Raw genomic sequence first — 12751 nt, forward strand, 5'->3', positions numbered from 1 at the left:
GGTTATAATAAACAAAACTGTTTTCTCTGTTTGAAACAGGAAAATTTAATACATTATTTCCCGAGAATAATAGAATCCATTATTCATATTTAGTTTAAAATCGATGCTAAATTTGATAAAATAAGCTCTTAAGCTAAAATAATTTATAGTTTTTCCTTTTAAATTTTGGACACGATTTTACCTAAACATGCATGTTATAAATAGTCGTCTTACTTTAAAAATAATAATAATTTTGCAGTAATATTACTGCAAAATTATTATTATTTTCTTCTTTTTAACAGCTTTTCGCCGAAAATATGTGCAATGCTTTTATGCGAATACATATTAAAATTAACTATATATTTATATTTATATGTATGTATGTATGTATGTATATATGTATAAAGTCAATAATCTTGATATAACTGAAGAATTTAATCAAATATCTTCATCTCTTACAATTCATAAAAACCATTCAAGTTAAAAATTTTGTTTGTTCTCAACTCACTCACACATTAAAGATGCAAATAAAACCTCAATTGCGGGAATAATGTCATAACTCAAAAGTAAAAGTTTACAAAAAATGCACAAAAATTAATAATAAGTTCTTATATAATATCGAAGGCCTATATTCAAAGCTCTCTATCTTAAAAAACACAACTTTTCAGGAGAGCCAAAAGCCTGTTTTTTCGCGTATTACTTGAGGTATTAAAATTCGGTATTCTACAATATTTTTTTAAAGCAACAACTGAATATCATATATAATTGGTTTTTAAAATTTTGCACTATTGGGGACTTTATGAGAGATAGAGGGTTTTTCTTCACAAAATTTTCAATGTGTATCACGAAATTTACATGATGATTTTTTTTCATGTTTGCCCAGACGTCTGTTTTCAAGAATGGGGGGTAAGAAAACAAACATGATTTCGGTTTTTCATGTTTCTTTTTGACATTCCTCTTTACACTTATTCGTATTCTTCTTATTATGTTTTATAATTTTTCGTTTGTTGAAGTGAAAACATTATTTATATTAAAAGAGAAATTTTTTTTAAAGTTAAATCAAATATTTTTTCAATTATTTCATCACACATTTTGAATTTACTTTTAAAAAACAATTTAAAAAATTTTCCAATTTATTTTCCACAATCAAATAAGATGTTTTCGTTTAAAAAAAATATTACGAATAAACAACTAAAGAGAATCAACAATTAAATGTCAAAAAAAAACAAGACAAATTTAATTTCATGTAAAAAATCACTGTGTAAATGTTCATGATTTTTTGGAAGATTCTCAAAAGGGAATTCGAAAAAACAGACGTCTGAAAAGTCTTAATGTAAATTGCGCCTATGTATGAAAATGATAAGATAGATGACACTTTAAAAGTATAAGGTGGCGCAAAAGTAATCCTCCTATCAGAAAATACTATAAATTTTGCGATTGTCATTTGTGTAGTAAACACATGCGAAATACACGTTAATAAACAATGTTACGCTACACTGCTCCAGAACGCGAAATATTGCTGACTATTTATTTGACCAATAATCGGTCGGTTTTTTCATCAAAAATAATTATGAGTGATGAGGCCCATTTCCATCTTAGCGGGTACGTATGTAAATAAGCAAAATTTACGCTTCTGGGGCACTGAAAATCCGCGTGTAACCCACGAAGAGCCATTACATCCGCTCAAAGTCACTGTATGGTGTGCTGTTTTCGCTGGAGGAGTCATCGGAACTTTTTTCTTCGAAGACGTCGCGGGCCTAACGGTTACTGTGAATGGTGAGCGATACAGAGCAATGATCAACGAGTTCTTTTTGCCGCAACTTGATGAATTGGGATTGGAAAACATGTGGTTCCAACAGGACGGTGCAACGGCACACACTGCACGTGCCACAACCGATATGCTGAAGGATGCATTTCCCGGGCGCCTAATCTCCCGTTTTGGCGATTTGCACTGGCCAGCAAGATCGGCTGATTTGAACGCTCCAGACTTCTTTTTGTGGGGCTTTTTGAAGTCGCGGGTGTATGTCAACAAGTCTCAGACTATTGCAGCTCTTAAAGACAATATCCGTCAAGAATGTGAGGACCTATCGCCGGAAGTTTTGGCCAAAGTGATGGAAAATGCCATAAAAAGGGCTCAAATGACAATCAACTGTCATCATATTCTCGACGAAAAAATTAAAAGACCAAATAAAAATAATCCACAAGAAGAATCAAAGTTTTTCAATTTTTTTTTTAATTACAGCCAAAAAACATCGAAAGTTTACATTTGCGCCACCTTGTAGACACATTTTTAAGCAAACTCCAACTTTAAAATATTTACTTTTCCAAAAATATAAGTCTGCATTTACACACAGCAAGTTTACTTGAAGCAAGTCTCTTCGATTCCCTTTTAAACTTGCTCGACCGTTTACACACAGCAAGTCTGTGTTCAATTTTGTATGTCAAAACCTAATAGACGCCATAATGAAAATGAGAAAACAAAAGAGAATTGAAGAGACTTGCCAGTACAAGCAAGTGTGTACCCCTCTTCTTTCTTCTTGCCTCTCTCTCCTATAAACTCTAGACTTGCGCAAGAAAACTTGCCCTGTGTAAAAGCAGACTAAAGGTAAACTATTTTCACGGTAATTCAATTCAGAATCGGCATTCGCTATTTTGATAAATGATTGAAAAAATGTAAAATCATGTTCAGCATGCAAAAAATTGGTAAGAGAAAAAGAATTGCAAGAAGAAATTATTCCAAAAAAATATTTGAAAATTAATTATTTGAAAAGATAAAAAAAATTAATTGTATACATAAGATAGAGAAATAACAAAAATGCAAATAAAACAGCAAAACAAAAAATATGTTTGTTATGAAATTCACACCATAGATGAGGGCTGTTTTACTGAACATTTTAGCATCAAAAATGTTATTTTCATGAAAATCAAAGATAGAGGGTTTTGAATATAGGCCATCGATATATTGTTCGATTTCAGGCTCTGATTTCTCTAGTAAAATTTAGAGGAATTATCTAAATGAGTTCATTCAGGAAATGTTTTGTAGTATGCGGTTTTCACAAACATATATTAAATTTAAAGCTAAGACAGTCTTGCTGCAAACGAACACTATAAACGTAAATTTGTGTATAAATAAAATCTTCAGTTTCATACTCATACACCATGACATGCCAGCCATGCAATACAATACATTTAAAATTGTAATATAGGGTATGAAAATTTGTGTTATTTTTGGACTCGAATTAAAAAAAAAACTCACGCGTCTGGTCTAAACTGGATTTTGAGATTTTTTTTCTTTTTTTTTCAGTTTTACTTTGCCATTTCTTTGTGGCATTAAATGTGTGTGCACACCAACAAAATAAACCAAAAAAAACAGATACAAAATAAAGAAAAACAAACTAGTCTCTCGTATATGTAAGTTTGTTTGGTGGCGTATAGTTCTTACAGCTAATCAGTGCGCCATGTAGTAGTACTGACTGCCAAAAGGATCCTGGCCATGCTTAACCACCACATTTGACCAATAAAAACAAAAACTTGTTTCGTTTGAATTTTTAAATAACACACAGAGTTCTTCCACGGGTACGATACGGAGCGGAGCATAATATAAATATTATCCATACATACATATGTATGTATGTATCTATGTTGAGTACGTTAGTTAGTGTGTGTGTTGGATGTTGCATATTATACGATACATACAAATATGCCACATCTTGAAGCAACTAGTATACTACTATAATACAGATAAAAGATCATCATTAACTAGTTATTAAGCGCGAAATGGCGTTTTAAAACATAACTCTCCAAGGCTATTCATGACTCACGACTCCAAAACCCAAAAAAAACAACAAAATATTAAAAAAATATAAAGAAAAAACAATAAAAAAAATGCCAAAGCAACATTATCAAATCGGACAAAGAAATTTGCTTTCATAGGCAAATGGGAATTTTATTTAAATTTCATACATTTCAACAGTCAGTTTAGGTGGTCTCTGGTAAAACCACAAGGAAATATTCTTGTAGACTTTTTTAAGTTTATCTAAACATTCTTTACACTAAAATTAAGTAACACATATGAGAGAAAAAATAATATCAGATATTTAGAGTTTTTTTCTTATAAAATCAAGCCGAAAAATATTAATATTCACCACCAACTATTGCCACTATTCAAATTTAATGAAAACAATATTTCAAAACACTGAAATTAAGTGGGTGTTTTTATTTGATTAATTTCAAAAAAAAAAAAACAAAAAATCATAATGCAAAGAGAAATACAAAATTGATTTTATTTTGAAAAGAAAGTTGAACTTTTGGCATTTTATTCTTCTAAACAAAACAAAGTTTTATAAAAATTTCAACAAAAAAAGAAACAAAATGTTAACAAAATTTCTACGTAAATTATCTTTTATATTTTCGTTAAATAGCCATACATCAAAATTAATCACAAATTGTTGGAGGCGATGTCCCCAAATGCCGCGTCACATACATAATTGGAAACGTCAAATGGAATTTAACAATGAGAAACGAAAAATTATACCGAGATTAGTATATTTACATAATCCCTGGACATATTTTTTAACCAAAATAATGTTGTACAAATTTCAATTATTTTGGGATCCAGAATTTGTGGAATCGGAATTCATAAGAGGATCAAAACAGGTAAAAATCACGAGTTTATTAAGAATAATTTTTAAAGTTTGTAAACATGGATGATTAGTTATTGGACTCTTGTCATGTATTCCATTTGTGAGCTTTCAGAGTCTCTGGCTTGTTGAACGACCTTAACGAAATATTCGGCGATTTTGAAACTAAGCCCAACAGTCAGACCTTCAGCCTCAGAGATCCATATGCTTAAATATTCTCCCTGTTCCAAAACTATCGGAAACTTTTTAATGTAATAACTTCCAAAAGAATACAAATTTTAGAGCAGCCATGAAACAACACCTTTACATAGCGGATTTTTCATTTCATTCTGTGTATTTATTTGAGGGAAGATTCCTCTGAACGATTTTTAAATAAGATAGAAGTGGCATTGTTTTATGATATCGTACAGAATGCATAATTTATGCTTTTTTATATCCACCATCAGAAAATATAGTGGGTATCAGAGCTGTAAATGAATGCTTTCAAATGAATTAGAAAAAAGAATTAGCAATTCAAATCCAACTCATTTGAATTGAATTGATTGAAATTTGAATTGATTTTGTAAGTAAATCTAAAGTAATCACTGTCGTTTTGTTATTCAACTAATTTTTTATGTAAAAGAAAGCTCTCGATTGGTTATCACCTATTATAGTCCAAAGACAAAAAAATACACTCTGCTACAAAATGACACTTTTTGTCAGAACTTGAAAAGCGACCTAATGGGGGTTATAGGTCTAGGTGAGGACATACTAAAACCGTTTTCAAAATTTGTTTTATGGTAGGTCGTAGTACTTTAGTACCTCTAACTCACACATTTTTAGACCGATTTAAAACTTCTAAACAATTATAGATAGGCAAAAATTAAGCTTTCATCTTGTATCTGGGTAAAATGTATATTCCAAGAAATTGTTTAAGTTATTATAAAAAGTTTAAAATTTTTTTTTATTATTTTTATCGTAATTTTTCAAATTCAACAATTTTAATTTTTTTTCAATGAAAACCAATTATATTGCACAATGTATTAAAGACAATTTTATATAGACAAAAACAAGATATTACGGATTAAAATCGGTTTATATTTGCAAAGTTATTAAACTTTTTCGAAAAAAGTTCCAAAAAATTTACCTTGTAAATTAAAAATTTTACAAGTATTTTGTTTTGTATTTTTTTTTTTTGTTTTTTTTATATGAACTGGGGGAGAAAATACTCAAAAAGTTATTAATGAAAAGTTGAATAACTTTTATAGTTTTTATCCGATTTGAAAAATTAAAACCATGTTTTATTAAGAACTAAATTTTCTTTATACATTGATATAAATTTTTATTAGCTTTCATATCAAAATAAGCAATGAAAAGCGACTAAAATCAGAAAAGTTGATAAATTTAGTTTTTTAGATATTCTTAACAAAAACAATACTTATAGCTTACAAATGTATAATTCATATCGTTTTAAAGCGTCACCAGTTTTCTTTCCAAACACATTAAAAAAAATAAAATCGGACAAAAACTGACTGAGTTACAGATCGTTAAGTTGACGAACATCACAGAAAACGGGTTCTTAGAATAACTTCTGAATTTGAGGGTGTTTCTGAAATTTTGTGACACAATTTGTAATGTGTACTCACCAAGACCTATAACCCACGCTAGGTTGTTTTCAAAGTTTTTTTCCAACGTTGCTCCGTGTTATTAGATTTGAAATTCCCATGATATACTGGAATTGTCAGGTAGCGGCAGAATAGGAATTGAATTATTAGGTAACCTATCAAAATGGGAAAATTTTGTTTATTTGCTAAAAGTAACTAAAATTTTTATTTATCATTTCCCCTAGATTTGCTCTTGAATTTAATTGATTGCAACTCATTTTTGATTTCATTAATTTGGATTACAATTCATTGTTCCAATTTATTTGAATGAATTCAATTCAAACAAATTGAAAATAATTTTACAGATTCATTTGAATTGAAACTCCTTTTTACAAATTCATTTGAATTGGAAATGAATTGAAATTCATTTCTGCATAATTCGTTTGAATTGATTAAAATTTCATTAAATTTTTTTTTTTGTTGTGAAAAGAATTAATTCAAAATTTAGCTAATTCGTAACGTATTAAATCAAAAAAGAATTATTCATTTACAGCTCTGGTTGAATTGATTTCTTCATTCAGTTTGTAACATATCGGAATACTATTTGTGCAGTCATAAATATATAAAATTTGTAGTGAGGTAGTGTTGTTAGCTCTTCAAGTTTCTCAAAAAAAGGAGGCAGTAATAATTAATTCTTTGAATTTTTCTAAATTTTTACAAAAACAAAATTTTCATACAAAATTTGATTTATAAACCTTTGATAAATTTAAAAATTGTTTATGCATATGGGGGTTAATTTTTATATATAAAGATTAGTTTATTAATTTAATTTTAATAAAAAAATTTAAATCGTTTAAAGAAATATTGGATAATTTTGAAATGTATTATTATCTCGACTACTGATACTTATAGATCGGAAACTCTGCTGTCATAGACCTAACTCAGTTATCAAAAACCTAAGTGGTGAGAATGTATTAGTTAAAAAACTATATGAAAGAACACTTAATCGTATGTGTGATTGCTTTGATTAATTTTTTTCCATAAATGGCAACTTGATAGGTAACTGAGAGCCAAAAACCTAAGTCGGTTGTCAAAAACTTAATTCATGACAATGTATTTCCATGTATTTTCTTATTGTATAGCCTAAATGTGTGAAAAAGAGTAATTTTGTTTAATTTTGTTCATTGACTTTTCTCTCACCTTCCGTTCTATGTATTTATTCTATGCCAATATCATTTTGATCGCAACTTTAGTAACAATAGATATAATACAATGTGTTAACCCTTTAATGCATATTGTTGCCAATTGTCCACATTCCAGTTCCACTTAATTTTAGACGAATATAAGCTTGATACTAATTCAGATTCTAATTCAGAAAAATCAAATGGAGTACGAAAAGTTTCAGCTAACGAAATTCTAAATCAAACTAAAGCTAAATGAAATATAATAAATAAAAATCAACTAAATATTTGATACTTTATAGAAAAATAAAAGTAAAAATCATGCATTTAAGGGTTAAGTTCGCTAAAATATAAAAAATAGTTAGAAAATGTACTAATAGAAAATGTACTAAGTACCTTATGCTGACAATAGCGGTATTCATGATGTGGGGGTATTGGCTTAGTAAAAAAGCTAATGTGATATTTTTCTACATTACAAGGGCAAGTACTGTACATTGTGAATACCGCTAATATATTCCCAATGCTTTAGTTATTTATGTGTCGCTGTTTTCATCGACTTTTTGATATCATTTTGTTTATTTGTTAAATTTATTTCTCAGCTGCAAAAATCTACCATTTTATATTATTATTTAAATCGATTTAAAAAAATCAAACAAAATATGTTAAAAAATATTAATTTCTTTAATTTTCTGCAAAATACAACAACACCCTGTTATTTTTATCCATTGACTGTAATTCACAATAGTAGTTGTTAAAATGGTTTAGAGATGTACTGCCAACACACCTTAGCAAAGACACCAACCAGCGTTGTTGAACTAATAAACAATTTTCAACAACATAAATTTCACCTAAATCAACTCAACATGCTAACTAATGTTAAATACATACATAAGCTAACAAAACAACCAATAAATTTTAAACCCATGTTATTTCAATTTCATTATATAGGCTGCAGTGGTCTTAACAAACATTATACGTGATCAAAATGCCCTCAAAATAAGGCAATTTACCACTCCCACTGGATATCAACAAATAACGCAAGATATGATGTTATCACGGAACGATATTCGTCTGAAATTGGTACGATTTGAAGCAGAACACTTACGTCGAGCCATACCCATGAAAGTAACAACAAAACAAAACTATGGTACTTGGAGAAAACACACTCGAATTTATTTATTCTTTTAATATTTAACAAAAATTTATATTTAATTACAGATCGGAGATATTGTTTCATTGATATGTTATTTGTGGGTTTGCGTAATACCAAGGATTTTGATTCAATTGAGGAGACAGTCGAAATTAGTGATATCTTAAGAAAACTAGACTTGGATCTTAAAACTCCTTACGAGGTGTTGTCAGTGCCTCATCGTATTGTTTTTGCCGAAATATTTATACGTTTTCGCCGTAACTATTCGGAAAATCCAGCTGATGTCGTTGACCCGGATTGGTCGGTATCATTTTATAAAATTTTAACATTTGATGTGCTCAATTATAATCCCAAACAGTAACTATTATATAAGTGATCTTGAATTAAGAGTTATTAAATTGTTAGTGAAAAAAATTGTATAAAACAAAACAAAAAAAAAGGGTTTTCTAATAAACCAAATATGTAAAATGTATCATTCCATCAGATCTATGTTATATTATCCTTATCTAAAGCACTTTGCACTTTCAAAGTTTCCTTAAGATCATCCACATTATCGGCCTTGCTTAAACGTTTGATTGTGTCAATATAACTTTGATTTTCCTTTAGCAGTTTATGTTTCTTTTCTTCAAGTAGTACAATTTGAGCTTCGGCTAAAGCCTGACGTCTCCAGAAATGCTTCATTAATTCGATATTGGTTTGTAGCTCAGCTTCGGTTATATCTACATGGTCTTTTAGATTTATAATTTCCAATTCAAATGGTTCTTTATCAATTTCACTTTCAATTCTGGCTTCCTGAAAGTCACCCCAGGCTACAACTTTTTCTGATTCTGTTTGGAATTTTCTACAATTGGCAGCCAGAGACAGTAATAATTCACCATATTTTTGTAATTTTTCATATTTCTGAAAGAAACATCACATACTTATGATACCGTTGTCATGTCTGCAAAAAGATCTATGAGTTTTTTTAAAAACTTTCAGGGAAGCCAAAATAAAACTGAACAATATTAATTTGCGACCCTTGCGGATTAGATATATGAATATGGCTCTCAAATAATTTTGTTTCTAAAAATCACATATAGTTCTTTTTGCAGGCATGTATCTATGTACCGTGAAAACTTACTTTAAGCACTTTAAAACTTTCACTAGTCATAATTCTAAGTTTCTCATGCGTTTGTTCGCGATCTAATTTCATTTCATTTTCTATATCTTTGCGCATTTGCAGAAAATAACCATGTTCCAATTTCAAGTCATTGATCTTGCGCTTGGCTTCTGTCTCCACTTGCACTAGATCATGCTGTAGATCAGCGTAAACACTTGAACCGCGTTGCTCTACATCGTTAAGTTTTTTTGATTCTGAAACAAAATTACGCTGACGTTCCATTAAAGCATTTATGCGTTCATATTTGTGGACATCTAATGAAACATTGCGTAGTGAATCAAGAAATTCTATTAACTGTTTGCGTAGATCCTTCATTTTCTTAGTGATGGCATCACGTAAACGATAACGTTTTTCAATTTCGGTATTTACACGATCATCTTGTTTGTCCAGGAATATTTGATAATCGCTTAACAGTTCTTGTTCAGCTATAAGTTCAGTAGCATGGGCCACACTTTCACAATTCAATTTAACACGACTATCGATTTCGCTTCTTTCGGCAACTTCCCGGTAAAAGTCATGCAAGATCTCAGAGGCCTGTTGCTCATACAAAAGACGAGAGGTTTCTTGAAATGTTTTTAAAATATCTGGCAAGGAATAACATTATTGCAAAGACATGTTAATACAATAATAACATAATCAACCTTTTAAATAGTCCATCATTTGTAGTTGCGTGGAAAAGTTATTTTTATGCATTTCCTCAGTTACCGCAATTTCATCTAGTATGAGTTTCACTTTTTCATCTTTTTGCTGCATAACTCGATTAATTTTCTTTTCCCAATCCTAAACTTATAACTTTAATCAGTTAGAACATGTTATTATTCTCTTTTGCAAACATCATACCTCTAGTTCCTTTTTCATTTCTTTCAACTTGATTTCCCGACACATGTTTTCCCAACGTTCTCTGTACTTCTTTGCCGTTTTCTTGGACATTTCATATTCTCTTCTCATAAGATCCTATGTGTGTTGTAGACATTTCATGTTATATGCTTTCTCAATTCTTATTGTGGGCGGAAAGAGAACTTACTCTTAATTCCAATTTTTTAAATTCTACTTCTTCTTTACGTTTTAGTTCCATTTTTTCCGCCTTGGTCAACTTTTTCTTTTTTGATGACGCTATAGGAGCTTCATCTTGTAAATATTCAGCATACATGGTATCTGGAGATGCTTCATTAGTATTAGCTGTGGCCATTTTAGAATATTATCGAAATATATTGGGTTTTAAAGAATGTTACTGGTAGAGAGAAAAAATATATTTTTTTTTGGTTATGAATCAAAATTTTTATATTTATAGAAATTACCGAAACGTAGACGTAGTTAGTAGAGTTTTATCGTTCGTTAAAATACATTGCGCAATGGAGCATTTTATGGTCCGATTGAAAATAAAATTATGTAAAAACAAGTTATGAAATAGCACATATGGCAAGTGTCCTCCACGCCTTTGGAATAAAATTTCGGTGATGCGAGTCCAAAAATAATCGATTTTGAATTCGATCGAATCGAGTTTTTTTTGCCTGGAAAACTGTTATTACTCTTTGCAACCAAACTTTGCTTCCTAGAAAAAAATATTCTTAGGGAACTTATAAAGCTTTTATATTTTTTTGAAAGGTAACTCAACAAGGATAGCTCTTAAGTAGAAAACTCATAAAATATGCTAATAGGGGTTTCCCTAGGCCCTTCCGAATTTTACTTATTTTTTACGAAATTTTGAATATAGCCTAAATGTGTTCTAAAATACCAAAGCTGGGATTCCAAAGCGGGCATCAATTTTAGATACAATGATGTATTTGATATTATATATTACCAGGTCAGAACCATGGGCGATTTTTTATTTTTTGCATCCATACAAATCGACCCTAACATGTTATCTTTTAAAATTACACATTTGCCAAAAGTTTTTATCAAATACACAATTTCAATTTGATTAAAATTCGTTAAAAATAAAGACAATGGACTATTAACTGGAAATACTTGTGTTTAGTATCGTCAGAAAGGTAATTTAATATACTATAAAATGAAATGAACAAAATTAAAAAAATTACAATCGTTAAATCTTAAATTACACATTTGAACCCAATAGGCTGCTCTCACAGTCTCTGATAAGACTGATGGCAGTATACATTAACATCAAGAGAGAAAAAAATCTGATTTATGTCCAAAATATTTTTACGTTTTTACCTTTTAAAAACGGTGGTTTATTTATTTTAAATTAAACGTATTTTTTTAATTGCAAATAAAAGCGATCAGTAGTTTAAAATTTGTAACAACTCTTTATTTATATAAAACTAGTTGTCTCCGGCTTTGCCCGGTAGCATTTACCAATGTTAGTTCTTTAAGTTTCTCCAACCAACATAAACCTGCCTGTTCTTATTTATTTCCAAATAAAATATCTAAATTTGTACTGCATACTTTAGGGAGCTCTTTTATTACTCACAAAAAAAGGAATTTCCGAGTTTTACCCGGAATTTTTGAATTTTTTTTTTACAAACCATCTCCTGAAAATTTCGAATCGAATAAAAAATCAGCCAAATCGGCTGGCTGTCCATGTAAACCTTGTGCGCAGAGTACAGGTTGCAATTTTGAAGATATTTCGATGAAATTTGGTACATATTATTTTTTTCGGCTCAAGCCTATTGAAACTGGCTGAAATCGGTCCATTATTTCACCTAGCCCCATACAAATGTCCTTCAAAAATTGGACTTTATCGGTCAGAAATATTTAATTTATAAATGTATCTCCACAAATTCCGCTCCAAATAAGTTTTATATACACAAAATTCATGTCACCAAATTTTGTTACGATCGGTCCATAATTAGGCATAGCTCCCATAAAGACCCGCTTCCGAAAATCACTCAAAAATATAAATTATTGAAATTTTAAAAGAAAAAAAATATTTTTGCTCTTTTACTTAGTGTAGGTATTATATGGTCGGGCTTGACCGATCATACTTTCTTACGTGTTTTTATCTATATCTGGATTACTAAGTCATTAATATATACAATTGCAAAAATGTATGCATATAAGGCTATAGTAATTTGGATCTAGCTACAATGGGTCAAAAT

At 29.8% G+C, this 12751-nt stretch overlaps 2 protein-coding genes across 2 annotated transcripts; one reads left to right on the forward strand and one right to left on the reverse strand.

The window, feature by feature from the left end:
* The first annotated feature begins 4289 nt into the window (after positions 1-4289).
* On the forward strand, positions 4290-9018 carry LOC135954534 (uncharacterized). The gene is made up of 3 exons (XM_065504721.1): positions 4290-4635; positions 8332-8530; positions 8602-9018. The coding sequence occupies exons 1-3, from the start codon at positions 4351-4353 to the stop codon at positions 8892-8894; spliced, it is 777 nt and encodes a 258-aa protein (XP_065360793.1). The 5' UTR covers positions 4290-4350; the 3' UTR covers positions 8895-9018.
* LOC135954533 (centrosomal protein of 128 kDa) lies at positions 8805-10934 on the reverse strand. The gene is made up of 5 exons (XM_065504720.1): positions 10717-10934; positions 10533-10646; positions 10334-10472; positions 9654-10276; positions 8805-9433 (listed from the first exon to the last, which is right to left on the reverse strand). Exons 1-5 carry the CDS (start codon positions 10879-10881, stop codon positions 9020-9022), a joined length of 1455 nt encoding a protein of 484 aa, XP_065360792.1. The 5' UTR covers positions 10882-10934; the 3' UTR covers positions 8805-9019.
* Positions 10935-12751: the final 1817 nt, after the last annotated feature.

Source organism: Calliphora vicina, chromosome 3 (genome assembly GCF_958450345.1).
Source record: "Calliphora vicina chromosome 3, idCalVici1.1, whole genome shotgun sequence".
NCBI classification, from domain to species: domain Eukaryota; kingdom Metazoa; phylum Arthropoda; class Insecta; order Diptera; family Calliphoridae; genus Calliphora; species Calliphora vicina.

What these genes read in the sequence shown, in the direction of transcription:
- LOC135954534 (XM_065504721.1), top strand. Translation starts at nt 4,351, where the DNA reads ATGTTAACAAAATTTCTACGTAAATTATCTTTTATATTTTCGTTAAAT. An exon ending in TCATAAGAGGATCAAAACAG is followed by an intron (nt 4,636 to 8,331) that starts GTAAAAATCACG and finishes TTCATTATATAG; the next exon opens with GCTGCAGTGGTCTTAACAAA. An exon ending in AACAACAAAACAAAACTATG is followed by an intron (nt 8,531 to 8,601) that starts GTACTTGGAGAA and finishes ATTTAATTACAG; the next exon opens with ATCGGAGATATTGTTTCATT.
- LOC135954533 (XM_065504720.1), bottom strand. Translation starts at nt 10,881, where the DNA reads ATGGCCACAGCTAATACTAATGAAGCATCTCCAGATACCATGTATGCT. An exon ending in TTAAAAAATTGGAATTAAGA is followed by an intron (nt 10,647 to 10,716) that starts GTAAGTTCTCTT and finishes CAACACACATAG; the next exon opens with GATCTTATGAGAAGAGAATA. An exon ending in AATGATGGACTATTTAAAAG is followed by an intron (nt 10,277 to 10,333) that starts GTTGATTATGTT and finishes ATTCCTTGCCAG; the next exon opens with ATATTTTAAAAACATTTCAA.